The sequence below is a fragment of the Pezoporus wallicus genome, unplaced genomic scaffold (assembly GCF_028554395.1).
Source record: "Pezoporus wallicus isolate ANWC-B61680 ecotype Strahan unplaced genomic scaffold, APGP_CSIRO_Pwel_v1 contig_749, whole genome shotgun sequence".
In the NCBI taxonomy this organism is placed as follows: domain Eukaryota; kingdom Metazoa; phylum Chordata; class Aves; order Psittaciformes; family Psittacidae; genus Pezoporus; species Pezoporus wallicus.
Window position 1 is genome coordinate 133,113 of NW_026641327.1, and position 27,676 is coordinate 160,788.

The 27,676-nt window shown below is 40.5% G+C and overlaps 2 protein-coding genes across 4 annotated transcripts in view; one reads left to right on the top strand and one right to left on the bottom strand.

Moving 5' to 3' along the window:
• ERP44 (endoplasmic reticulum protein 44) overlaps window positions 1–7,828 on the bottom strand; it is a 48,321-nt gene extending 40,493 nt beyond the window's left edge. The window contains exon 1 of one of the 2 annotated variants that reach the window (XM_057423055.1): window positions 7,580–7,828. In XM_057423055.1, the coding sequence (XP_057279038.1) occupies window positions 7,580–7,636 (57 nt within the window). In that variant the 5' untranslated portion in view covers window positions 7,637–7,828. Of the gene's footprint in view, window positions 1–6,907; window positions 7,052–7,579 lie in introns of those variants that run through there. The other variant, XM_057423056.1, reaches the window with a different exon arrangement.
• A 40-nt stretch (window positions 7,829–7,868) lies between these two features.
• The window catches only part of INVS (inversin), an 85,120-nt gene continuing 65,312 nt past the window's right edge, over window positions 7,869–27,676 (top strand). The window contains exons 1-3 of one of the 2 annotated variants that reach the window (XM_057423048.1): window positions 7,869–7,985; window positions 13,041–13,207; window positions 16,911–17,077. In XM_057423048.1, coding sequence (XP_057279031.1) covers window positions 13,102–13,207; window positions 16,911–17,077 — 273 coding nt within the window. In that variant the 5' untranslated portion in view covers window positions 7,869–7,985; window positions 13,041–13,101. Of the gene's footprint in view, window positions 7,986–13,040; window positions 13,208–16,910; window positions 17,078–27,676 lie in introns of those variants that run through there. The other variant, XM_057423049.1, reaches the window with a different exon arrangement.

Sequence of the window (27,676 nt, forward strand, 5' to 3'; positions counted from 1 at the left end):
CCTGCACATATGCAGTCAATTTATCCTGGATAACTCTGGACAGCAGAAGAGTAAATAATGCAGAGGACAGGACACATGCCACAGATACTTCGAAATGCACAAAAGAACATGATACATAGATACCCAACGCTGGTTTACCTCCCACAAGGACTATTAACCAGCTTCAGGCTGACTCCCACAGAAATATTCAAGTACTCAAGACTGGTCCTAAAAATAATAGGAACACACTCACATGGTGCAGTGCTTGTACTGGTAGCAAGTATCAGACACACTGTCTCTGCAGTTAACTAGCTTACTGATCTCAACACAGCTTACTACTGCAACTAAAATCCTCAGCTTAAACCATAACAGGTATCACAGCTACGTATTTGCTTATTTTAAACTAACGTTTGCTAGCTACACAACACTAATTATATGTACATATTTGGACTGGTTTAGCAAAGTCTGCTGTCCTATGTTGACAGAAAAAAATACTAAGGAAAAACAAAAAAGCCTCTCCCCCCCCCGCTGCAATTATACATTCTTAACCAAAGCAGTTTGAAATGTCATTCAAAGGTAATTCCTGAGAGGGCCAGAAACTCTGAGCTCCCTTCACTAATTAACGGACCATTAGTAGGAAAGAGCCCCTAATTGTTCACCCTCTGCACCACAGACTCTTAATTACCTTTGTGAAGCAACCAATTTTTCTTTCAGTCATTCTGTCCAAAATCCCGAGTGAACTGACTCAACAGGGAAAAGAAAAAAGATAAAATAGTATTTTCATACACACATTTATGAAAATTCATAATTTTTATGACTGGCAAAGAATTTAGGGTCTAAGTGTTTCCAGCAAGATTTATGAAAGAATTTCAGTAAACTATAAGAGACAGAAGTGATAGACAGTGACTAAGGACAGAAAAGCTCTTCTTGGGATTAAAATGTAGACACATAACTGAAAAGCTTTCCCTTTGTGAAGCTTTTGAGAAAGTTAATTATATCATCACTTCATAATCACGACAGCTATGGCAAACAGCAAAAACACTATCACAGCTGTTGTTTTCCTTTTCAAGACCATTGGAACAGGCACCTATTCCTTGCCTTTCAAAATACTTCCTTGCAGAGTTCCTAATGAACAAGTTCTCTCCATGTTTATGCCCAATTGCCACACGAATCCACTTGGAGACAAATGTAAGCTTTACTGCCAATTATCTTACAACAGAGATTAAATTGCTTTTCTTCTCGCCACTTTTCACAAATCTATAAAAACAAAACCCCAAAAAACCCTGAAATCCTTACAGACTATTTTTCTTTTTGGATGCACCTCAATGAAACACACATAGGCAACAATCACTGATGCCAGGCAAGAGGAGACATGCTGCTTGCAAGAAGTATGCCAAGGAACTAGGTCATTTATTATTGTTTGTAGGGCTCTACCTACTGCTCAGGTTCCTGTTTCATGAACACCATTCAGGCTACAAAGTTTCAGTGATTTCAGAAATCGATGCCATGGAGAAGTACCCTCCCTTGAAACTGAATGCAGCAAACCATATACCCAGAGTCTCCCCGTGGGTTAACACATCCTCAATTTTGATCCCAAAGTGCAGCAGCTGGGAGACCGCAACACATAAAATGTGGTAACTCATGACTTCCAGAAAACAAGCCATTGGGACCTCCAGTGTTTCACTTCCTCACCACTGTTAATTTAACTTTCAGATACAGGTTACCAATGGTTTGGGCTCACACTTAACTTCCATTTATAATCTATACAATACTTATTTAATAGAAAACCATATCTTGCAGAATCCTGAAAAAAGGCAGCAGGAACTGAACACATTCAGGCCTTAATAACAAATCAGTTCACTCATAGAACATAGCTCTGAAAATCAAACGGGCCCATAAGCACCCACTGATCTTCAAGGCACAAACCCAATCTGCTCCATCATGCAGGAAGCAGGCATGGCAGAACACCTGCATGGGTTAACACAAAATTCCTTAATAAGTTCTTGCTTAAAAAAAGCACACAGAAGGTAGAGGTTAGAAAATACACACATAAATACTTGGTAGGACTATAGAAACTCAGCTTGAGCAGGCAGGATGAAATTAGAACAGCCCCCGCCAAAGAAAAATAAAAATTAAATACCTGAAACCCAGTAAATTAAGAAAAAGAAAAAAGTTTATCAAACCCCTAAAATTTTGGTTATGACCATTTTTAGGAGTTAGTAATATTAAATGCTCAAACAATCTAAGTTTTGAAAAAGAATATTACGTATGCTTCTAGCAATGGTGTGCGTACTTCTCATGAATAAAGATATATCAGAGAGGAAAGAAGCACAGAGAACTCTCAGAAGGAAATCTGATCTCAGTTCCCTTCCTAATCCTCTACAATGCATCTACTCTACTCTTTCCCAGAGGAGCTGTCTCGAGTTTAGAGTTCTGGCAGAAAACATTCTTTAGGTTCTGACATCTATACCCTATATTGCTTTTGCTTACATTCCCAAACGTTACTATGGTTCCTCTAAATCACTAGAGTCCTCTCTCAAATGGGATAGCAGGGAGGAGAGGTATTACTAATGCATCCAAAACCACTCCATTATTGAAGAACTTGAAAAAATACATATATATATAATATATACTTGAATGTATCTCTAGACTCTCTTGATATCTATATATTTATATAGACTCTCTTCAATATATATATTGAATATGTATATTCAAAATATATATTGAATATGTATATTCAAAATATATATTAAATATATGCTTGAATATATCTCTAGACTCTCTTGAGCTTTTGAAGTAGCTTTGGTATAAAATTCACAGTGCATTTGTACACTTGCTTTTCATGTGAGAACTCCCTCCTTTCAAGCAAAGGAAGTATCTGGAAACTATAAAAGTGAGGCTTACATAAGAACCTGCAATGGGAACAATTGCTCCTCCTGAATATTAGCATATAAGCCTTAAGTCTTTCAAAAGAAATAAGTGTGATTAAAACACAAGGGATAACTTTTGGGCATGTATAAGAACAACCAGTGGTAGTTCTGCTTTCCCAAGATAGCAGCATGAGGACCAGCATTTTGCGTAAGCAAGCTGTCCTTCCAAAAAAGCCAAAAAACAGATTATGGAGGAGAACAGCAAGTCTGTCAAAAGAAAAGTCAAGGAGTGTGTCACCACAGAATTCTTCAACTGCCAGCAACAAGATTTCTGATATCCTACTGTCAATAACTCATATTTTCCAGCATTGTCCAAGTTTTCTGTTTGAAGAATCAGTACAGTTTCTCCTCTCTTCCCTCCTGAGCACTCCAAACAGGAAACTTGCCCAACACATGGCATAGCAAGAAGAATGCAACTCTTCATAGCAATGGTATAAGCTTCCCCCACTCCTCACCCCCCAACCTAGAGAAAGATCCTCAGTTAACTACTGTTTCACTCTTTAGAGGTCATGACAGACAATGGACAACTCTGAAATGCCATGCTACTCTCACAGGCAATCTCTTTCATTGTATAAGGTTCAGTGGCCTAAAATTTGCCTGTATCTACAATCTCTGACTAATGCTCAAATGCAGATGATTTAACTTTTGAGCAGGATTACAGGCTATAAAACTTGATACATACATAGAAAGAGGCAAATGCACACAAATATGCTCTCTACATAAAATATACAGAGTTCAACTTCTCTTTGACAACTTACTATTAACTACAGCATTAAAAATTAAGATAAAACAAATTTTATTTCATGTTACTTTCATTATTTGGGTACTTGGTGTCATATTAACCAGACATGACAGGCAGTGGTAGTAGAAAAAGAAAAAAAATATTATCCTACAGTATTTTCCCAATGAAGAGTTTAATAGGGAATTCAAAAGTTTATTGACTACTGCCTCTTCTAAGTCACTACTCCTAAAAGCTGCAATTACATCACTATGTATGTAGTATTTTGAAAGCTTCACTAAAAATATTAAACATAATAGTGCAAGATCAACTGTAACACTAAATATTATCTTGTCAGTGATAAACTGCATTATAGGGAAGAGCATACAATCAACAGTAGGCTAACAAATCATAAATTGAACATACACCAGGCTTCAGTAATAACCCCAAGCAAAGAGAAAAGAGAAACTACTGCTTTATTAGATGACTAGTTAAGCTTTGACTCAGAAAACACTCCAACATTTCACATCCTCAGAATACAAGAGGATAACTATACTCTTCCAAAAGGTGTTGCCAAATATATTAAGAAATAGGTGTTCTCAGTGTGCCCACACCTTTTCAAACAAGCCATAAGGAAAAGCTATAGTAGTGGCTTTTTGAAACCTAACAAACCTCCACAGCTCAAAGTGCAACAATCGGGAATTCCTTTTACAGTTGTTTGAGGAGAAAAAGAAAAGAAAAAGAAAAGAAAAAACACCCACAGAGGATTTCCTCCTTTTTTTCCTTTGCTATCAATTGGTGATTCCTCTCTACACGTCTATTGCTTAGGAACACTGCACATGAGCCTAACAGTGAAGCACTGAGCACTATGAAAAATGTCTCTCTAAATGTATTTCAAGCATACGCAGAAGTAGCACGTGCAACAGAGTATCTTGTTCTGGAATTTCCTCTATAGGCAAAATATACACATCTGCAAGTAGAGGCAAACATACAGAATGACTGGTTAGAGCAAAACCAAAGAACCACACCTTGCCTTAGAGGAGAATGTGATTATTCACTGTCCTGTCAGCATTTATTCTACTGTCTTGGATTCATCTTAAAGATCTGTCCTACCCAGTATTAAGAAATATACCAACAGGGCAAAAACATCTTAATCTACAAGTACAAGGTGACACACAACATTACCTCTTACTCCAGTCTTGCAATCAGCTGTACACAATTCTCTACAGCCTCCACTCAGTTCCAGTGTTGCAGCGGCAGGGATCATGTCAGCCCGTGCTTCCCTCATGCTCTCTCCAGCCCCTTTTCATCTTTCAGAAGTCCAGTACAATGCTAGCACATGAGTTTGAAAAGTTGGAAGGGAAAAGAGTTGTGCTGGGACTGCTAGGTACCCCTGTAATGTTTTGTGCTACAATCTCCAATCCTCAGTGACACCAGATAGAAAAGTATTAAAGCAAAACCCAAAGCCCTCTAAAATTTTAGTCAGCTCCTACTGTTAAACTTCTTTAGACAAAATAACTTATGTTGGCATAATGTTGTACCTTTTCTTCCTTTTGCAGCACTTTAAGTCCTCATGTAGAAAAGAAACATACTTATCCAAAAGTCTGAAAACAAAAATATTTTTTAGCTTCATAGTTATTACTAAGCAAGACCTTCTTAGTAAGCTATTTTCACACCTACATACTGTATTCTGTTTTGGGAACCACCAAAATAACACTAATAAGCTCACTTATCCATGAAATAGGCCAACTGCCGTGCTCAAAGAGTCTCTGCTAGATGGCACATACTTTGGATGAAAAGCAGAAGGCTCTCCTAAACCTTACCAACTAGATAAAGGTTACGCTGCTCTTAAGCATTCATGGATGTTGGTAATAAGAAAAAGTTACCAGAATTTTAAAGCTTATTTGGTACACTTCACCAGATTATCTGAATGCCACAAGGAATCAAACACCAGACTTCGTAGGAGGTATTCAGCTGTTTTAAAGAAAAAGGATCCCCTCCCAGTCTGATGAAGACAACTTTTCCAAAACTCTTAACAAATTTTCTAAAAGGAATGATTCATTGATTTGATCCAAGTATACAACTAGGCGCCTTACAACACAGGGCCACATCTGATACAAGGCTGAAGAGCTACACAGATAACATTATACATCATTGTATTAAACGCCCCCAAACAAACAACTCTGATCTGTATTCTTAATGTTTTATATATATGGCTCTTTTTAATCCCATTAGAAATAGGTTTAAACGACTCACACAGAAAGAAACAGCAACTAAAACATGGGGAAGCTTCAGACGTTAGCCATTTCCTGGTTTTCAGCTGGCAAATATAGAACTGATGCATACTAAATTTGCATTGATCAACTGTACCATGAAGAAAGAAAAACGCTTTCACTAACTCACATCCACTTTTTCAAACTTGTACTTGCCCATTTAAATGGCATTTTAAAAGAGTATGCTCTGATTTTTTTCATTGGAGTCTGTACTAAGTGAAAGCCAGCCTAGTACATCAGCAACAGAGTTTTAATGCACACACAGATCTGGCTGGAAAATACTAGGTTCTTCACTTTAGTCTCTCATATAGTGAGCTAACACACTATAAATAGTCATAAACTTGTGTTATTTTCAAACTCTACCAATCACATATATTTACTAACCGTAAAACTATAGAAAGTTTGTAATAATTTAACCAGAGCTTACCCAGGCAGAAGTGCACATTTTAAAGGGATAACAAGTACTTGTTCTGTTTATTAAGTAATTCTCACATTTCTAACTATTTCATTCATTAATAGCGATATTACTATGTACTTCCCTTTGGATTTCCAAAGCTCTGTCTACCTTCATCTCCAATTATTTATGTTCTCACTAATTTTATTCTTCCATATATTTAAAATAGATTAAATTCATTAGCATCTTAATCCCAAATCCCATTAAACCTACTCACACAAGACCCCTGTAGCTCTGCAAGACACTTAAGCTATGAAAAGCTGAGACTGTCCCAATGCAACTCTGTAAAAGTATGAATCACTAAATCTGCCTGTTTAAAAAACAGATGAAGTGCCACACAGACAACTTATCTCCACAAAACACACACATCAGTGATTGCATTTGTGTACGTGCAAAGCCAGAAGGTGGCTTAAGTCATGCATGTAATGCCAGCCTAAAGAAAAAAAAAATAGCTGTAGCGCTGTAGCCCGACAACTAAAGATAAATCTGACGCCTGTGCAAGACAGCTCGGGAAGTTTTCCCAGCTCCTGCCGCCGAGCTGAGCTGGGGTTACCTCACCGCAGGCGTGCTCCCAGAAAGGACGCATAGGCAGCCCCGTCCTCGCTCGGCCACGGGAGCCAGCTCCCCTCTATTTAAGGGCAGCGGCACTGAAACACAGGCGACAAGCGGACTTCGGGGAGGCACAGTTCAGGCAGCGCTCTCCCGGCCCACCCCCTCCCCTCGCTTCCCCTCTCTGGCTCCTGAAGAGGGGAAGCACGACACCGGCCTCCACCATGCAAGCACCAAAGCGAGACCCCATCGCCTGCCAGGCCAATGCCCCGAGCCGGCTCCTGAGCCTCGGCCCACAGAGCGTCAGGCCCGGCCCCACCCCGCCGCCGGCCCGTTCCGGGTCCGCAGCCTATCAGCCTCAGCCACAACACCGCGCTCCGCCAACCGGGGCCGCTCCCGCAACCGCCGCTCGCCTCCCCCATCCCCCCCGTTCCCCGCCGAGCAGGTGCTGGCGGAGCTGCCCCGTCGTCCCCCGGAGAGGCGAAGGCCACAACCCGGTTCCAGACACGTTCCCGGTGCGCACAAGCAGGGCGAGCAGGATAACTCTGGTGGCTGGGGGGGGAAGAGCCCCAAGGTCCATCGGCCACCCCCAGGCCGCCCAGCCCAGGCCGACGCTCCCACCGGCACAACCGGGCGGGAGAGCAGTGGGGAAGCGACGCGGTGCCGGTTAGCTCACCAGGAGGAGGAGGAGGCAGCCAGGGTCAGGCAGGAGCGGGAAGATGGCGGGTCTCATGGTAGATCGGGCGCCCGGGAGGGGGGAGAAACGCGGCTCCCACTCTCCACGGCGACTCCTCACTTCCCCCGTCGCCAGGAAACACCCGGCCAAGTTCCACCGCGGAGGCCCGAGCTGCCCGCCTCCACTGCTCACTTCCGGGTTCCCGCGCCTCACGGGGGACGCCGGGAACTGTAGTTCCAGCCGCCTACCGCCTGGTCCGGTCACGGCGCCCGGGATGGGAGGGGAAGGGATGGGATGGAGCGATCCCAGAACGCACCGGGGCTGCCCGCGCATGAACCCCGGCCCCGCCCGGCCTCTGAGGGGTGGGACCTGGTGGCGGCGCGATGAGGAGGCGGGTGGGGTCGAGGTGAGTTACGGAGCGCATCTGAGAGGGGAGGGAAAGAGGGAGGCGGCGGCGGCGGCGGCGGCGGCGGCTCCTCTCACAGCTCAGGCGAGGCAGGGTTAACCCTTTCCTCCTTGATGGCCTGGGTGTCCTGTGGCACCGCAGCCTCTTACGCTCTCGATCAGATGCTGGGTGCTTGTTACCGGTCCCCGTAGCCCGCGCTGGAGGAAGAAGAAGGTGTCCCAGCCGGCCCTCACAGCGGTGGCGGGAAGCGTGCGACAGCCCTTGCTGCTGAGGCGGCGGGGCCCGGGCGGGTTTGGAAAGTTGTTCGCGTTTCGTTTGGCGCCTTTGGGTCTCGCCTTGGCCCGTCAGCCGACGGGGCTGGGGGGAACGGCACTGGCTCTGGGGAGGACGAGGAGTTATGAAAGCTGCTTTCTGTGCGTAAGGCGAGGAGCGTAGCCTGAGTAAGAGAGCAGAGCGGCTGGGGGAGAGGGAGGTTCCAGCTGCAAAATAGGGTTAAAACGGAACGTCATCATTCAGTTTATATTCGACGCTTCAGCAGATTTGTGCGCTTTGTCACTTCCTCAGTTCTAAGTACTAAAAAGAAAGAACACCTAAAATTCAGTGTTTCCTCTTCCAATAAAACTTCGCACCTTTGAGAGGTTTCAGAGCTGTCTCAAAAGGATCATGGAAAGCCGCGCTCTGTGTTTTTCACGTTTCCACTATGTACACAAGCGAAGGGGGTGAAATGGGGCGTAACGCCATTTAAAAAATCCTTCACATCAACTTTTTGCAAGTCAAACTCAATTTGGTGTCAGAGAAAGCCTTATGGGCTCAGACTTCATGTGTGACACTGCAAAAATCATTTGGCCTGTCAGTTTTCTTGAGCTGAAAACGCCACTATATGTAGTGTATATATATATGTGTGTGTGTGTATACACAAATCGTGTAAATTTTTTGTAGTCTGAATTGTGACCTTAGCTTTTATCAGATCTGCTTATATCTACCTTAAGAACCTGTGCTCTTCAATCTGTAGAATAGCCTGTCTTCTGAGTTAATTCACAATTGAAAAATACTATTTCTTTTTCACAGCAGTCATTCTTAACTTGGAAATTGTATCAGTAAATTTGACAGAGTGATCTTGTTTAAATTTTAACAACCGAGTTTTGCTGAATAGAAAAATGATGTAATTCTGATTATCTATATAATGCAAAGTAAACTTATCACAGTTTAGTATGAGATTTCACACGCCTTGAAAGAGCTCTTGGTGTACTCATGGCTGTCCCTTCATTTCGGGTGACTTGACAAAGCTAATCTTCTTCTCTATGTTACCTTAAGGAAGAAAAAGTGAATTATTTACTTGCTTCCAATAATTCAATGCATATTGCAGATAATGTCATTTATGTCACTTTTTATAAACAGATCTTTTAGTTATCTATTGTTTTTTTCATCCCTTATGAATAAATGCCTCATTTTTTGTTAATGAGAATCTTTCTTAAAAGTCTTCCAGATACCAGTTCATCTGCTTGTCATATGCATGAGAGAAGTATCTGAGGGAAGTTACATATTTTACTTTTAGAGTGCCTCATAATATTTCAGAATGTCCCTGCTGCAGAATTAGCTCTTTCAACTGAGTTATGATACTGTCCTGAGAATTGCTGTAGAAGCAATTCGTTGCTTCTCTCACTATGTGATTACTGACACTGTGTGGATGTGGTTCTTGTTTTCATCTGGAAATTACGAACATCTTTTGTTATTAATTCTCTTCTGTAAGCAGTCAGTTTTATGTAATTGTTGCTGTAGTTGGGATGCTTCTGGTGCTTTACTAAGTTTTTCAGTTTTTGCTGAATTTTATGCTGCTGCCCCTGGATGTTTTATATTCTAGTTTGTTTGCAGAAGGGTAAAATGTACAAAAAAATGTAGCAAAAGATATCAGTGATAATTTTGTGGAATAAAATCAGTATCTCAAAATTGCAGTAAGTGAAATATTCCACTCAATAATGTAGAGTTCTAATGGATTTCTTGTACCCAGAGGAAGCTTTTGTGGGAAAGGTGAAGTTAAATAAGTTAAAGAAAAGATGTACTCCTGTATGCCAAATGCATGTTAAACTCATAATTTATATGATAGATCTATCATAGATCTATCTCTGTGACCTTTTCTCTTTTTTTTTTTTTACCCTTGTTCTTATTGCAGTTGAGTATTGTAGTTTCCTTTATGTAGGAGGCAAATTTCTATGGCTGTAGGAGTAACTAAGCAGAAAAAATTTAATGGTTAAGTAGGGGGAAGAACTGTGACTCCTTGTAACTGACACTCAGTTTCATGTTGCCCCTTTTGGTTTCTCCAGATTTGCCTGAATTAGAAATGCCTCATCTGCTTTTATGCAGTATAATGTAGAGGAGGTAACAGAAGTCATAAACTATACTGCTAGGTTGGGAGAAAAAGTTTAGCTTTCAATGAAACATCTCAGTTATGCATCCAAAAAAGTCAAAAAGGCAGTTTTGTTGGAGTAGCAGAGGATACTTGGGAAGCAGAGAATGATGCAAGTGTTTTGAATGATGTGGATATTCTTTATTCTCCTTAAAAGAAAACAATGATTATAGGTAACACTTGGAATGTTTGAAGGGCTGTTACGCTGAGATGAAAACATTCATGCTTTAAGTTTTAAAGTGTCTTTGGACTTGCTGGGCTTGCGTAAGCTCTGTCCATCCTCCATTGTCACGTCTGCACTGGCATTTCTTTGGCTTTCTCAAGCACCAAGTCACGTTGAGCTGTTCTGTAATTTGTCATGGTGTATGATGGCACCATGCCTTATGTGGCTCTAAGAATGGAAATGTTGTTAACCTCTTGTCACATTAGCTCTTTGAACTCCTTTCTGTTCTCTGCTTCTGGAAGTCAACAAAGCCATGAATCCATTAATGACACACTTCAGATTATGGGAAGGATCGCATACTTGTGTGGTAAAACAAGTGTGTCAAAAAATGTTCGATCGCTTTTCTGAAACATAGAGAGGTTCACCAAACTCACTAAGGATGGAGGCATTTGTGGCTTCCAAGAGACGTTGAACGTCATAGTTTTCATACTATTCTTAGGCTCATGAAGAGGAGGAGAGTGGTGGGGTACGATCGCATTGTTCCATAGGTTTCAGATGACCAGAAATGATTCCAGAGGAGATTAAAGATTAAATGATTAAAGAGGAGAAAATACTTTCATAAAGTTATGTGAGGAGCTTGTCCTCATGCTTTTGTGCAAGCATGGAGTACACCAGTGCTGGTGTAGAATCAACTATCTGTTGTGCTCTAATAACTGGTCACTTCAGACAGGTAGAGATGCCATACATGCTTGGTGTTGGCAAGTTGTTTGTTGGGGGACTCGGATAATTTCAGAAATAATGTTATAGGGGTGTCTGGAACAAAAGTTCGGTTTAGGGAAATTGCTTGCTTTGTGAAAATGTAGTGAGCCACTGCATGTTTCCATAACACGTGTTCTCTGAGGCGTGATAAAGTTAGGCAATACCATAGTTACTCCTGGTTCTGAAGTAACTCAGAGACAGCAAAGGGAGATCTGTGAACACAAGCAAGGAAACGTTCCAGTAGTGAGGAGTTCTAGTTTTTTTACTTAAAGCAACTAGCATCTCATGCCTTTCTAGTCACACCGTTACTAGTTTGTGTAGGGGAGAGAGGTTGGAAGGTAAGGTATATTTCTTAAAACACAGTGGACCTGCTTTCATGGCTCATGAAAGCTTAACTGGACAGAGTTCAGAGAAGGAGTGTTCAGTGATGTATTTAAACGTTGGAAAAAGTGGCACAGGGTGCTCTTGGCTGTCTGAGGACAAGATGAAAAGGCAGTTATTTAGACACGAGTGTGTTAAAAGCTTTGTCCACTGTTACCATGTGGTATACTTTAGCCAGTGTCTGAGTTATACCTGAGTGTTCCATGCAGAGTGAATGCAGTATATTGATGTGGTGTTGAGCAGGTTTGCACAGCCACATGGTTCTCTATTTGTGTTTATTCCAGGGATGTGTGTATTCCATATTTTTGTTTATTCCATGATATGGACTGATACCATGATTGTGCAGATGTTCTTTGAGTGAGTGATTAGATTAACCATGAAGTGTCCTGATTGATTTTCTTATCAGCTCTGTAAGGAAGTTTGGAACTTATGAAGAAGAGTCTACAACTATATTAAAGTATTAAATTGTATTTGATTTTTTTGTTATTATTGTTTGCAGGTAAAGGCCTTTGCTTTTATTACTTGATGCTTAAATATCTGCTGTAGAAATTTACACTTTCTTTTACATAAAAGTGAATTCTTTTTGGTATTTTAAAAACATTTTCCCCCAACGTTGATATAACTGCATCTGCAGTTATCTTAATAACAACAGATGGCTGTAGTGATATATGAGATTTATAGAACAGATAAAGCAAAGATGGTTGACAATAGCAATTGAAGCAAAATAGCTTCCTCTTGCTGATTTCCAAATGTGCCATGATATAAATGTGGGATACGACAAAAAGAGTATATTTAAATTAACATTGAACAGAAGACTAGGTGAAACATCCCCAGAATTAAGTACACAGCCTCAGTGATACCACCTGTTTTTTGTTTTGTTTTTTTTACCTGGTGTATGCAATTATTGTTTGCTTACCTCAGATTGTTTTCCATTCCAAATATGAAGTATAAGGAGAGTTGAAAGTTGAAGTTTTAAGTATTTGATACTTTTGGAGAAAATGAACAAGTTTTCAGGTGTGCAGGCCTTTTTCATTTCTAAATTAGTGTGTGGCCCTGAGCTGATGATCATTATGAAGATCGTGAGGCAGCTCAGCAAAGGTAGCGGTTCTGTTTCAGAACAGGCTAGGAAGGCAACTTCAGGGGTAGACATGATTTAGGAAAGAAATGAGAATGCCATTATACCACTGTATAAATCCATGTTTTACCCACATCTTGAATAACCAGTGGAGTTTTCTTTCTGTCCCAAAGGGGTTGGAACAGAACTGTCAAAAGTCCCCGAAAAAGGGCAATTAAAAGTCACACATACAGAAAAAAAGTATTCTATTTTGCTGTTTTGTTTTTTTTTTAGGACTGAATTCCTATAAAAAATGGTGGTGCAGATCTGACCTATGGTAACACCTTGAAAGAGTATGAATATTTCAGCAAACTGCCTCTTCAGTGGTTCCTCATTAGCATCTGAAGTGCATGCTGCTGCTGTTAATGGAGATAAGAATGCCCTCCAAAAGCTAATAGCAGGTAAATGTTTTTATTATACATGTGTTTGGATTCCTTCAGAACTGAAGCATTTTGGTTTTGACTTCCTGCTCTGATCTTGTCTTGGTTTTGAGTGGGATAGAGTTGATTTTCTTCCTAGTAGCTGGTGCAGTGCTGTGGGTTTTACCCTTTTCCAGTTCTCCTCCCCATCACACTGGTGCAGCAGAGAGAGAAAGTGAGCAGCTGCATGGGTTAGCCATGATACATCTTTAAAATATGTTTTCATTTTTTGATTATGTATTTCTAGAATAAACGTAGTCCTGAAAATATGGCTGATTTTTCTTACTTTTTATTACCCATTGCTTTTGATTGGTGCTTCTTCATGGAATAAAATGGAGAGTTGGTAAGTGATGACAACCAGAAGAGTTGTTCAGGACTCCTGTTTCAGGGAATTTCTGGAGAAGTGCTTTGGGCTGAAATATTTTGCCTGCAAATCCTTGGGTTTGGAATTGCTTTTGTATAAACTTATTTTACAGATCATTTATTATGGTTAATGAAGTCTCATCACTGTGTAGTGTGTATTTGTTAATTTCACAGCCAAAAGATGTATTTTGAAAACACAAAGGAACAAATACTTATGTGTACTGGTATATCTTGTCAAATACACCACAAAACAGCCATTAGAACCAGGTAAGGAGATCACTATTCTTTTAGTGGTATCATGCAGCAACAATATGAAAATGCTGCATGTTATTTTTACCTGAGAAAGAAAACTGCATAATCCTTGCAGCCTTTGCTATAATAACAGCATTTGGCTTTTCTGCTTTGTCAAGTTTTGACAGGATATGAGACAGACTTTACTTTTGCCAGAGCAGGACCAAATAAATTATTGCCTAGCAGAAGAAGAATGCATCAGAGTAATATTTTTAGCTGTTTACCAGGCACTGTTGAAAGTAGGACTTCATGCCAGAAGTAAATTGAGCAATTGGTGTTACTCACTGAACTTCATGACTGCACTTAGCAGCATCATCAAATTCAGGATAGTACTTCATTCAGCTTTATGTCGAATTCAGGACAGTACTTCAGCTTTATGTGTGTGTTATTCTAGCACAAGTCCAAGCTCTGCATCTTGATTACGTATCTAGAGATATATGCAGTAACATAAAGTCCCACTTTCTCATTCTTTCAGGGAGGGCCTTCTACCTCTAAATCTGTTGTTACTTCCTCTTTGAGTTTTCCCTATTCAGATATTAATGTAGGAGAGGGGTATAGAGGCTGGTTAAACAGTCTCTTAGAGCAGCCCCTCTAATCTGTTTGGTGCTCGTGTTTGGTGATTGTTCCGTTTCCCATCTGTAGCTGGATGGAGCCTGTGTGATTTTAGACAAACATATACATTGTATTTGCATATAATTCATGAGTATGGATGCATATGCAATCTGCTGCCCAAAAGCCTGTGATTTTAAAGGAGCAGGTGTTTCAAATAATACAGTGTGTTCTGGGTACTGTGTTACTTCTGACATCCTGTGCTAATAAGAGCAGAAATAGACAGAATCAAAGGTAAATAGAAAATTTATATAGAGAAAGAGGGCTTTGGAACAAAGTATCTCTGAATGATAACCAGTGCTGATGCTTAATTACAGGACTTTCTGTACAGCCTATGGGTTAAATACCATAGAGTAAGATATATGTAAAGTGCTTATTGTATAACCAGTGCTCTGACAAAAGTGTGCTAATTGTTTGCATTGCATGAGTTGTGTGGTACTGTATCACATTGTTTTAGAACAAAGCATTTATTGTTAGGTTGAAATGTAAAACATTGATGGCTTCACTATATATAACCCTTTAACTACTTTTTCTAATAGTAGAAGAAAGACTAATCTTGAAACTGCATCCAGTTTGCATTGAAATTTTAATATTCTGAAAGTCTAGCAAACGTTTTTACAAGTTAGGAAAATAAAAAAAAATCATACTCCCTTGTTCAACTCTTAAGTTGCATTTTGAATTATTACCTAATGGCCATGCAAATAATTTAAAAAGTTACAATTTTCTATATACTGCTTTTTAATGCACTTAGTAAATATTACAACTTGTCATACAAGTTGAAGTTGCATATAAATCCAAAACAAGCATACATGTTTTTCTACATACATGGAAGTCTTAAAAAAATTAGTAAAACTAGGATGTCATGTTTTAAATGATGCTGTTGATCATATGATGAGAATGTAAGATTTGTGGAGGGGAAAGTGTCAGTGTGGACAATGTTTGTTTCTGTATGCTTCCTATTCTGATATCTGTGGAAGCCATGTAAGTGGGGGTATTGATACACATCTAAAAACCAAAGGAGAAAACAAATCTCGAATACAAATAAGATTAAGAAAAAGAAATGGCCATATAAATCAAGCTTAAACATCAACAATCCCCCCCCCCCCCCCCCCCCCCCCCCCCCCCCCCCAAGAGCAGAAAGCTTTTTCTCAATGCAAACCATAATTTCTAAGTAAGGGAAGGTGTTGCAGAATGAATCATGAAAACAATGTGCTGTTCATTCAACAGTTTTAAAGGAGCTCTGAGATGGAGTGAGCAAGCAAATGCTTGCTCTAACTCGCAGTGTCCTGATATACAGTGTTTTTTGTGAGAGACTTGGTTGGTAGGGAATGAACTTTGGTTCTTGATATTCCCCTTGATTCACATTTAATCTGCTTGACTCTTCTGCTGGGTGAATCAATAGGACTTATAGTAAAGAATAAGATTACTAGATATTTAGATAACTATGCTATATGCTGGGGGAGAGTGAAGATTGTGTTTGTAAAGGAGAAGCATGCTTCTGCTGGAGATCTTTTGAAGCAACAACAAACATGCAGACAGGGGAATATTAAAAAAAAACAAACAAAACCACAAAAAAAAACCAAAACAACTCAAAAAAAACCTTACCTGTTAAAATTCAATGTTTCTTGAGTAATTGCAGACAACACTGCTACATGGGAGATAGATTTAGTCGTGATGTGTAGTCAGTGGATGCCCATGAATTTGTAGGTGCTAGTTTCTATGTGGTAACATAACAGAAATAAGAAACTTTGTAATGAAGGGTGCATACTGCTTTGTTTGGAGTTTTTTTGACTGTGAATAGGAATACAATGTTTTGATTTTTTTTAATAGGACCTCAGACTTCTTATTTAGCTTAATTGCTGCATTACTAACCTTACCAATTCAAGAAAGCTGAAAGTATTGCAGTAGTTTCCATACTGCAAGGCACTATGAAGTAAATAATGGTATTGATGTAATATTGACATGTTTATGCTTTTTAAGCAAACATTGCTGTGAGTAGGCTTCGAAGCTTGTTTTAGTTACAGTATTTACAGGTTTCAGAAGGACTCTTTGGTAATGTGCTGTTGCTGGTTTTTAAAGTATTCTTTGCAGCCGTGATCTGTATAACTATTTTAAAATTACATAAATTATGCCACTGCAGAATGTTACTGGTGCTAATATTTGTGGAACTCATGTTTTCTGAATGTACTTTTTTTCTGTAAATATATTTGGAAATGTCCTGTGAAAGTCAGTAAAAACTGGTTGAAAAGTAGTAACTTTATCTTATACTTCATTATTTTGATCACCTTACCTGTGTAAGGTAGACAGGTATGGTACACAACACCTTTTAATTTATAATAAGATACCTTTTTAATAAAAAAGTATTACTTTTAGTTAAATACTCATAGACTTAACTGGTTTATGTGATTTTGTTTTTTTAAAGGCAACTCTGAGCTGAAAGATAAAGAAGACCAGTTTGGAAGAACTCCGCTTATGTACTGTGTATTGGCTGACAGGCTGGACTGTGCAGAGGCACTGCTGAAGGCTGGAGCTGATGTTAATAGAGCTGATCGTAGCAGAAGAACCGCTCTCCATCTTGCTGCTCAAAAGGTAATTACATTACAAGTGCTCAGCTGTTGTATGAACTTGTTGCATTCACAACAAGTATGATGTGGTTTGCCCCTGTCTGGATGCAGGTGCCCACCAAAGCTCCTCTATCTCTCCCTTCCTCAGCTTGATAGGGAGAGAAAATAGGACAAAAAGCTTGTTGGTCAAGATAAGGAGAGAGATCGCTCACCAGTTACCACCATGAAAAAAACAAACTTGCCTTGGGGAAATAGTTTAACTTGCCTCCAATCAAATCAGTGTAGGATAATGAGAAATAAAATCTTAAAACCCAAAATTCTATACCCCCTCCCCTTGCATGACACAGGAAGACAGGGAGATGTTTCAGTCATTGTAGGCAGAAGGCCATGTAGAAGTTATTTTTTTTCTTCTCGGGTTTATCTTCTGTTCCACTATTAAAGGCAGAATGTTTTGGTCTCTCTCGTTAAATGGAAAGGTCTCCCAAGAAATTTTGAAACGGTGTACACTCCTTAAAAAAGGAGAGGTCACAGAATCATAGACTGGTTTGGTTTGGAAGAGATCTTAAACACCATCCAGTTTCAACTCCCTGCCATGGGCAGGGACACCTTCAATTAGACCCCATCCAGCCTGGTCATGAACGCTTCCATGGATGGGGCATCCACAACGTCTCTGGGCAAGCTGTGCCAGTGTTCCACCACCCCCACAATAAAGAATTTCTTCCTAATGTGTAATCTAAATCTCCCCTCTATCAGCTTAAAACCATTTCCCCTTGTCATGTCACTACATGTTCTTATGAAAAGTTCCTCTCCAGGGTTCTTATAGGCCCCCTTTAGGTACTGGAAGGCTGCTATAAGGTCTCCCTGGAGCCTTCTCCAGGCTGAACAAGCCCAAAACTCTGTCAGCCTTCATAATGAGAGGTGCTCCAGCCTTCTGATCATCAGGTCAAGCCATTAACTTCAGAAAAATTTAAACAGTTAAACAAGAAGACTGCAAAAGCCCAAACCCACCAGAAAATGATATAAATTACTTCAGGAATGCACCTGTAAATGTTGCCATAAGAGTTTCAGAGGCAAGTTGTGACTCCATGAACACAGATATAATTCACTGGGAACTGAAACAGTGACTGATTGCAACAGAAGTAAAATCATTAACATAATTTGCCAGTGACTTCACACTGCAGAATCATATTCCTGTGTGTATACGGATCATGTAAGTTGGTAAAACTTAAATTATTGTGAAATGACCATGCTGTGGAGACAGATAGAAATACTGGGATTGCAGTTTAACTACAGACATTTTCACTTGTAAGCATTCTGGTAGCAATTGCTTCTAGCCTTAAGCTGCAACTTGCTTAAACACCCACATATCATACTTATGAACAGATATGTTTCTACATACCCAAATTACCTGTATATGGGTTGGTAATATGGGTTATATATGTATATGGGTTTTGTTTTTTTTTTTTAATTAAGTCATTCCAGTTTTATATAAGGAAAAATATAGGCCTGCCTCTTTCGGAGTTTCTCACAGAGGATGCTCACTTACTAGCAGTCTTTTTCCTCTGGGGAAGTAACAGTCTCTATGAATACCCTGAGCATAGCCTCTTGTGTTAATAGGGACAGAAGAAAAAATTCAATATTTTTGTTGTTGGATGCTAATAATATACACTTAAAATAATCTATCAGGTTGCTCAACGATCAGGAGAATATTATTTTTGGCTTTAGGAAGATTAATATTCCCCAGGGGGAAGCATTAAATATTCTGTGCTTATATTAATTCTTTGCTGACACAGTTCTTGATAAATAACAGCACATCCAGGATGCAGTTAGGGATTCTGTGGAAAGTAGATGGGTATATTTTAACAATCTTTAATTGTAATATTTTTGTAATTGTAATTGTAATTTTTGTTTTAAAATGTTTTTTCCTGTATACTCACCAGTAAACATAAGTGTAAAGAAAGAGGTAAGAAAAGACAATCTCTGGAAAGCATAAGACATGGCAAAATATTAGAAACAGAAGGTAGTCTTTAAGTTCACTTATGAAAGCTTGTTCCCAAGTCTTACCTAATGAGTACAATTAAGGTAGTCCAACAGTCCCAAAACCAGAATGTTATTTTCCCCTTTTTGTCCTAGTAAAAGATGTTTGTATTAAACGCTCCTGACTAAAACTTGCCTGGGAGCAAGCTTATACAGTTTTTCCCTCAGTACTTTTTTCAGGATGTAGTTCCTGGAGCTATAGTCTCTCAAATCATTCATAAGGCATTGTTTGAACTGAGCAAATGAAAGAGCAAATATGCTTGTGCTTCTAACTTTGTTTCTCAGTCTACATAATGAAAATAAATCATGGAGCCTTTCAGAGACTGTGAGAACTGCTGTTCTTTATTCCCTGGGCTGCTAACCTTTTGTGACGTTTCCCCTTATGTGAGAGCTCATACTGAGTAATAATAATTCTGTGCCTATAGGTTCATGAAGTGTGAATGAACTTTACGTTCATTCTGTCATACTTTCATGTGAACATACAATTTGACTCAATGTGAAAAATCTGAACAAACCAAGGTAGGAAACAGGAATGCTGGCTGCCCAGCCAGAAAAGGTGATTTTTTTTTTTTTTTATACCCAGGACTATCGTTTCCTCTCTATTTAATTGAGCCACAGGCAACAACTGTGATACAAATGTTTTGTTTACTTTCCTGAACAAAGGATTCTCTCTAGTGAATGCAGCCTGAAGATGCTCAAGGGCAGAAGGCACAGTTTCTCATATGTGATTTGTAGGCGTATTACATTACACATACAGATAAACTGATCTAGCTACCAAGGGGTTGTTCCTACTTATGGCCTTTCCCTGACCCCTTCTCACAACTGCGGAGCTGCTCACTGTGTTAACAGAAAATGAACTCTACAAAATAGCAATTCATTTTCTTCCCATTTAGTAGAAATCCTCATGCTCCCAAATGCTTTTCAGTACTGGTTGTGCTGATACTACTGCTGATCTATGCTGTAAGTCTTACTGGAATGGTTAAAAATAAGTGCAGGAAAAGTTGAGGAAGACAAAACTCACATTGTTATAGAGATCTGATTTACAATCTAGCCTCCTAGAAAGTTGTGCTGTTACTGCTGAAGAAGAATAATAAAGCATCCAGAGACTTTGCAGGGCTGAACTTCCTAAATGAACTCTGACATAATGAAAAATATTCTTAAAACCTCAGATAAGAATTTAGCAGCTTTCCATTTGATTTGAGGAGGGACAAGGGAGACCTTTTGCAGGTTGTTTTGTGTGTGATGAAAGCAGCTGTGGCTTTCAGGATGTTGTATGTCTCAAATTCTACTTCAGACTGTTCCTTAGATTTCATGAATACTTCCATTTGCCTCTGCATTAACCTGGCTTGATCAGCGAGCAAAATATTCAAGTATGAAGAGGTGATCTTGAAATCGAAGTATTGGTCTCCTCTTGTGAAACTCAGCAGTCCATTGTAGCTCCAAAGCATCTTAAATTTCACTGTTTCTCCCCTGAAATGTACAAGGTGGCTTGGAACATGCTTATACACAAAAAAGTACTACAAGATAGAAGCATCTTGTGGAGACCAGTGTTAGTTAACCTTTTTTACATGTAGCTAGAGAGAGAAATGATTGTTCTGAAAAGGTTCTGGGAAATCAAGCAACATTATAGAATCATAGAATAATTAGGGTTGGAAAGGACCTTAAGATCATCAAGTTCCAGCCCCCCTGCCATGGGCAGGGACACCTCACACTAAACCATGTCACCCAAGGCTCTCTCCAGCCTGGCCTTGAACACTGCCAGGGATGAAGTATTCACAACATCCTTGGGCAACCCATTCCAGTGCCTCATCACCCTCACAGGAAAGAACTTCTTCCTTATATCCAGTCTAAACTTCCCCTGTTTAAGTTTTAACCCATTACCCCTTGTCCTGTCACTACAGTCCCTAATGAAGAGTCCCTCCCCAGCATCCCTGTAGGCCCCCTTCAGATACTGGAAGGCTGCTAGGAGGTCTCCACGCAGCTTCTCTTCTCCAGGCTGAAGAGCCCCAACTTTCTCAGCCTGTCTTCGTACAGGAGGTGCTCCAGTCCCCTGATCATCCTCGTGGCCTCCTCTGGACTTGTTCCAACAGTCCCATGTCCTTTTGATGTCAGGCCAACACACAAATGCTTCTGTCCCTTTCAAAGCCGAGTCCCCTACTACTATGACCCGCGGCTTTTTCCTGGCAGCACCAGTAGAGATCTTCTTTCCCAGTGCCCTAGCCGGCTGTTGATGGTGCGAGTGTGTTTCCTCATCAGCCCCCTGAAGGGGCAGCAAAGCAGTAACAGATTTAGGAGGAAGCCCCTTGCTTTTAATTGTCCTCTTCCTCCTTTTTTTTGTCGTTCTTTTTTGTTACTATTTCCCAGCTCGCTGGGTGAGCGGCCTCCTTCTTTCCTCCACGAGCTACAGGGGACGCTTGAGGCCCCTGCACGGTTTGGGCCAGGAGCAAGCATTCCTGCTTCCTCTCAGCTTCCCTGACATCTCGCAGCCTATGAATAGCATCCCGCAGCTCAGCCCCTGCTGCAGGAGAACCTGCACCAGGGAGCGCCGAGTGCAGCCCTGCCCACTGTGCACCGTCCCCTCACCAGACCTGCAGGCACTCTCTACACCCCGAGCTCTGCACTGCAGCCTCCCCTCTCATCGGCTCTGTCTGGGTGCCAACGCTGGCTACCGCCGGGGCAGCGCTCCCAGACCGGGCCCTGCTCCTGAGGCGAGCGCTCGCCTGCCCGCACAAACGGCCTCGACCCCCCCTGACCGCTCGGGATCCCTGAGGCAGGTTTGTAACCAATCAGGGTTGGTGTCGCTCCTCCTGGCTCCGCCCCCTGTGAATCCCTGCTCGCCGCCGCGGGGCTGCCGGCTCTTGTCGAGCGCTCGACGCTCACCTCAGTGGCTCTCGCCGCTCTGAGTTGAGGCTTCTGGACGCTGATCTCCCCCCGCTCCGGTGTTGAAGGGTCCTCTCTTGAGCTGCTCACTTCAGCTACTGACCCAAAAAGGACCCAAGGCATGTTTTCCCTTCCTCCATGCCCCCATTTTGCGGCTGCGCCTGCACGTCCTTCACGCTGCTACCAGCAGTGTTCCGTTACCCTGACTGGTAGCTGCTAGTTCAAGGTGGGCTGGTGAACAGGGCTTTTGGTTCCAGTCTGTGGCCAGTCTGGGCTCTAGCAGTGAGCCTGCAACCAGGGATGCTCTGAGGAAGAGATAGGAGACGGTAAGCCAAGTTTATTTGCTCTTATTTCACTTGGGTGCTTTCCCTCTTTCCCCACCACGTTGCTGGCAAAGGTACCCGTTACCCCTTGTCCTATCACTACAGTCCCTAATGAAGAGTCCCTCCCCAGCATCCCTATAGCCCCCCTTCAGATACTGGAAGGCTTCTAGGAGGTCTCCATGCAGCCTTATCTTTTCCAGGCTGAACAGCCCCAACTTTTTCAGCCTGTCTTCATACGGGAGGTGCTCCAATCCCCTGATCATCCTCGTGGCCCTCCCCTGGACTTGTTCCAACAGTTCCATGTCCTTTTTATGTTGAGGACATCAGAACTGTACACAATACTCCAGGTGAAGTCTCACAAGTGCAGAGCAGAGGGGCAAGATCACCTCCTTCCACCTGCTGGTCACACTCCTTTTGATGCAGCCCAGGATACGGTTGGCTTTCTGGGTTGTGAGCACACACTGCTGGCTCATGTTGATTTTCTCATCAACCAACAGCCCCAGGTCCTTCTCTGCAGGGCTGCTCTGAATCTCTTCTCTGCCCAACCTGTAGCTGTGCCTGGGATTGCCTCGACCCAGGTGTAGGACCTTGCACTTGGCTTGGTTAAACTTCATAAGGATGGCATCAGCCCACCTTACAAGCGTGTCAAGGTGCTTCTGGGTGGAATTCCTTCTCGCCAGTGTATCGACCGAACCACACAGCTTGGTGTCATCGGCAAACTTGCTGGGGGCTCACTCAATCCCACTGTCCATGTCACCGACAAAGATGTTGAACAAGGCCAGTCCCAATGCCAATCCCTGAGGGACACCACTCGTTACTAGTCTTCAACTGGATATTGAGCCCTTGACCAGAACTCTTTGTGTGTGGCCATCCAGCCAGTTCTTTATCCACTGAGTGGTCCACCTATTAAATTGATGTCTCTCCAATTTAGAGACAAGGATGTCATGTGGGACAGTGTCGAATGCTTTGCACAATTCCAGGTAGACAGCATCAACTGCTCTGCCCCAGTCCATCAGTTCCATAGCCCCATCATAGAAGGCCAGCAAATTGGTCAGGTAGGATTTGCCCTTAGTGAAGCCATGCTGGCTGTCACCAAGCACTTTGTTATTTTTCATGTGCCTTAGCATGCCATCCAGGAGAATCTGCTCCAAGATTTTGCCAGGCACAGAGGCGAGACTGAATGGTCTGTAGTTCCAGGGGTCATCCATTAGATATTATGGGAATGAGCACAACACTGACACATATTTTTTTACTTCAGAAATTCTGGGTCTTGATTGCTTAGTTCATCAGAGATGTGAAGTAGAGGGAAGGCTTTCCAAGTCAATTATAGTAGATGTTACAGAGTAGCATCACTGAAACAGAAAGCTTGACCACAGTTTTGTTTGCATGGAGAGCTTGATTTGTTCACTACTTTGCAAGACGAATGTGATTCTCTTATTTTCAGGCAATACATTTTCAGCTTACACACTTTTGTCATGCCTTGTAACAAAGCTAGAACATGCACATTGTTCGTTGCTCATTAAGCGTTAAGTCACCAAAGTCATCTAGTATCCAGCAGTCATCTGTCTCTACCGTCAAACTGTGAATTAAAATCCAGCCAGTTCTTATGGCTGCAGAAGGTGAAACTGTGGGAATACTGTTCTGCAAGTCAGATTTTGGTTCACAGCAAATACTAAGGCATCTGAATCTTATTTCTCAGTGCTTTTATGTTAGTATGAAATCATGTTTTAAAACAAGGTTATGTAAAAATTTACATGCCAAAGTAGTTCTTTTGGCTTCAAGTTCAAGATCAGAATTTCTGAATAGCTAAAGATCAGGCTCTGTCTCTATACTGACTGTACTCATAAATATAATATCAATATCTATATGCTCTGGCACATGTAAAAGTGACTTTTACATTGTTTTAGTAACTACTGGTTACTAAGCTTACTTACTCTAATAAAACATGTTTGAATATATTGCTTGCAAATTGTGGCTACCTCCCTGAATATAACTGCTTCCCAGCAGCGATTTTGAGCATCAAAGGAATTATAGCATGGCTAAACAAAAATTGTAATGTCTGTTATTGTCTTTAGGTAGGATTGGATTGAGAAACAAAACAAATAAAGCTGGTTGAGGCACTAAAATGCAAAACTATAAATATTTGACAGGTTTTCTCTATAGCCTGCTGTAGACAGAATGCTTCTATCTACTTCTGAAACACTTTTTTTCCCTGAATTTAGAATAGTAGCTGAAAGTGGATGAGGGAGGTTTAATAAGAAGTTTTGCAGCAGGAACTATTGCAAGAGTATTTAGACAAATACAGCATAGCAGAGTGTATTTGTGTGGAAAAAGATGAACTAAGTATAGTGCCATCTCTTTTACATACAGCTCAATTGGTGATCTGCAGTTGCCTGGGGCAGTTGATGACTAGTAGCCATCATTGTAGCATTCATATTTTGAGGGACTTTATTTTAATTGTAAGATTTGAAAACCTAAGTAGAACAAAGAATAAATACGTCAAGGATCTATTTGTATGTGTATGTGAAGATGAATTGATTAGCTCTTGCTGTGTATAAAGGATGTTGAGGTATGATTCTCAGGGAGGCCCATCTCCTGAAACACAACTTGGAAAACATACTGCAATATCATTTCTTATTCTCACCTGTAATGGTGGGAAAGATTCACTTTTTTCAGGAATAGTTATCATAAATCAAATATTATAAATAAGTCTTGCAGAAGAAAACTCAGGAATAATAATAGGGGAGATAACTCATTGGATTAATAAGTCTAATACTTACATAAAGACATTTAAAGATTTTACTGATATGATTAAACATTAAGAAGAATATTTTTTTTCACTACTTGGCACCAGCTAGTTCTCTAGTATAACATTGGGCTTTTAGCCACCATTAAAGATTAAAAAAGAAAAAATAAAAGCTCTTAAAATAACAGAAGTTGAGAAAAGTCGAAATGAGAATATTTTTAATGAACTAGGTAAAGCCAAATTGGGAGAATGTATTCCATTCCTCTATAAACAAGGTGTATGTTAAAAGGAAGATAATCTGCTAAATAAGCAGTAATGAGTATAACCTAGGGTAAGGAGGAGGTTTACAATATAAACACTAAGGGGATTTTCAATGCTGGGAAACCTGAACAGCTCCCAAGAGCGCTGTGGACTTGCTGGTGCAGAAATGTCTTTGTGTGAGTTAAGAGTTGGAGTGAGTTTGGAACGAGTTTGCTCAGTTCTTCCTGGTGCAGAGGGTTGGGCCACATGTGCCACTGCAGGACTCCTTTATCACAGGTGCTTCTGTGGGGGCTCAAGATTAGGAGTTTTGAACTAGTCTCACTTTGGGAAGAACAGAATTGTATTAAGAATGGGGTTTTATCACTATAAATGAAAATACATCTGCTAGATGGTGCGCTGCATTATTTGAAAATATTTATCTCCTCTTTGCAGTGATTATTTATTATTATATTTAGAATACATTTTAGAGCAGGATGGTAATAATTTAAATTTATTCCTAGTAATATTATATACAATTTCAACTTTCCTCTGATATGGTTTGCTTGAGTTTTGTGAGACCCAACTTACCTAAATGGTCCTGTAAGTTCTTTGGGCAGTGGTAATCTTAAGAGATCTGTTTGCCAAACTGTTAATTTAAACATACATGTTTTCTGATAATACTGTACTGAAATGCCTATCTTTCTAAGAGTTTAATCATCTATGTGATTGAAAGGATTAATAAATACATGTTCATCCCCAAGAGGTTTTGTAAACTTAAGAAGCTAAAAGTCTGAGGACAAACACTGCACAATTTGCTAATTTTTTTTTTACTGAATATATCTTTTTATAGTGCTTAGATTTTTTTTTTAACAGTATGTTGTACTTGCATGTAGTTTCCTATATCTGTATAAACTAGGTGTTACACAGGAAATTTTCCTCAGTTAAACTGTAGATTTTCCCAAAGTAGAGTATCAGATATTCATGTCTTACATCTTCTTTAACTAAAGAAGCTTTTATTTAAGTTTTAATGTATTTTGATGTAATGCTATTTTATCATTAGTAAGTAATTTCAGAACTGTAGGAATGCCTTGCTAGAAAATACATTATTTTTGGCATAGTTGAGAAATCAGCTGATTTATTGTGACAAGGCAATGCTAACTACTTCTAACTGTTTCAAGAACTTGTGTATTTTTACTCATATTATTCTTGTGATTCCACAATCTTAACAACATTCATGTGATTGTGGTGTTTGATTTTGTTGGGGTTGTTTTTTACATTCTGTTCCTGCTGCTTGTATTAAACAGCCTCAGTTCAGGGACAGTGTCTCTGCTCTCACTGTTAATGTTTTTGGGTAGTGCCACTGTAAAATTCCATGTTGTTGCTGCTTTTCAGTTTGCCTTAAAGTGATGCGACTTGGGAGGTCTGTTTTACTAGATACTGCATATTGTCCTAGAAACAGACTTTTTCTTGAGAAATAATGGAAGAAAATTTATAATGATAAATTCAAATGCTGTAGTCCTGGTTTATATCTAAACTAAAAAGAAAGGACAATTTCATAGATATTACATGGAATCACAACCATAACATTTCTCCATCGTGTAGCTTGGTATTGGGGTTCCTTTTGTAATGATGCAGATCCTTGCCTGATAAGAGCAGTTCAAGCTTGGTTTTCTGGGGTTAATTTTCCCAGAGTTTCTGCCTGGGCTTGAGAAGAGCTCTGTACAAAGGGAGTCAGTACAGCCTAGTGGAGAGCAGAGTCATGAGCATTTGCATCTCTGGAATGTTTTTATTGACAAACGGTAGTCTGCTATTGACATTTGTGTCCCTTGATGATACTTCTATCCTAGCTTATCTTTGCTGGTCAAATGCCTTAATTGTTCTGGCCTTTAATTCAGTCAAAGTTGGAGCACGAGTGGAAGAGAAAAGGGAAGGAACAGGTCTAACAGAGCATCAAGCTTGAGCTGTGAAGCTGCTGGCAACGATCAACCTGTCATAATGTTATGATTTGTTCATTTTTATACCATTTATTAGCCTTTACTTGTTGTGCCATTTGGCCTCCAGGGCAGATAAAGTGCTGTCTAATTTGGTAGGTTTGCTTCTGTCAGAGTGGCCTCCACAGAGAAGGTGTTAGCTGTAGTGACAAATAATCAATAGCTGTCGTTGTCATGAGGAACGTGAGTAGTTGGGCCTTTCATCTGGAGGATTAGAGGTCTAATTGGATTGAGAATAGGGAGGGTGAGCTGTTGGGTAACCCTGTCAGCTATGTTAAGCTGTCAAATGTCAGCCTTCCTGAAAGGAAGAAGGGATGGTTAGCTTTCAGAAACAAGGAAGAAGACATATGAAAGCTTTTTAAAAGGTAATAGATAGAAAAGTAGAATAGGCTAACGTATGCTTTAGC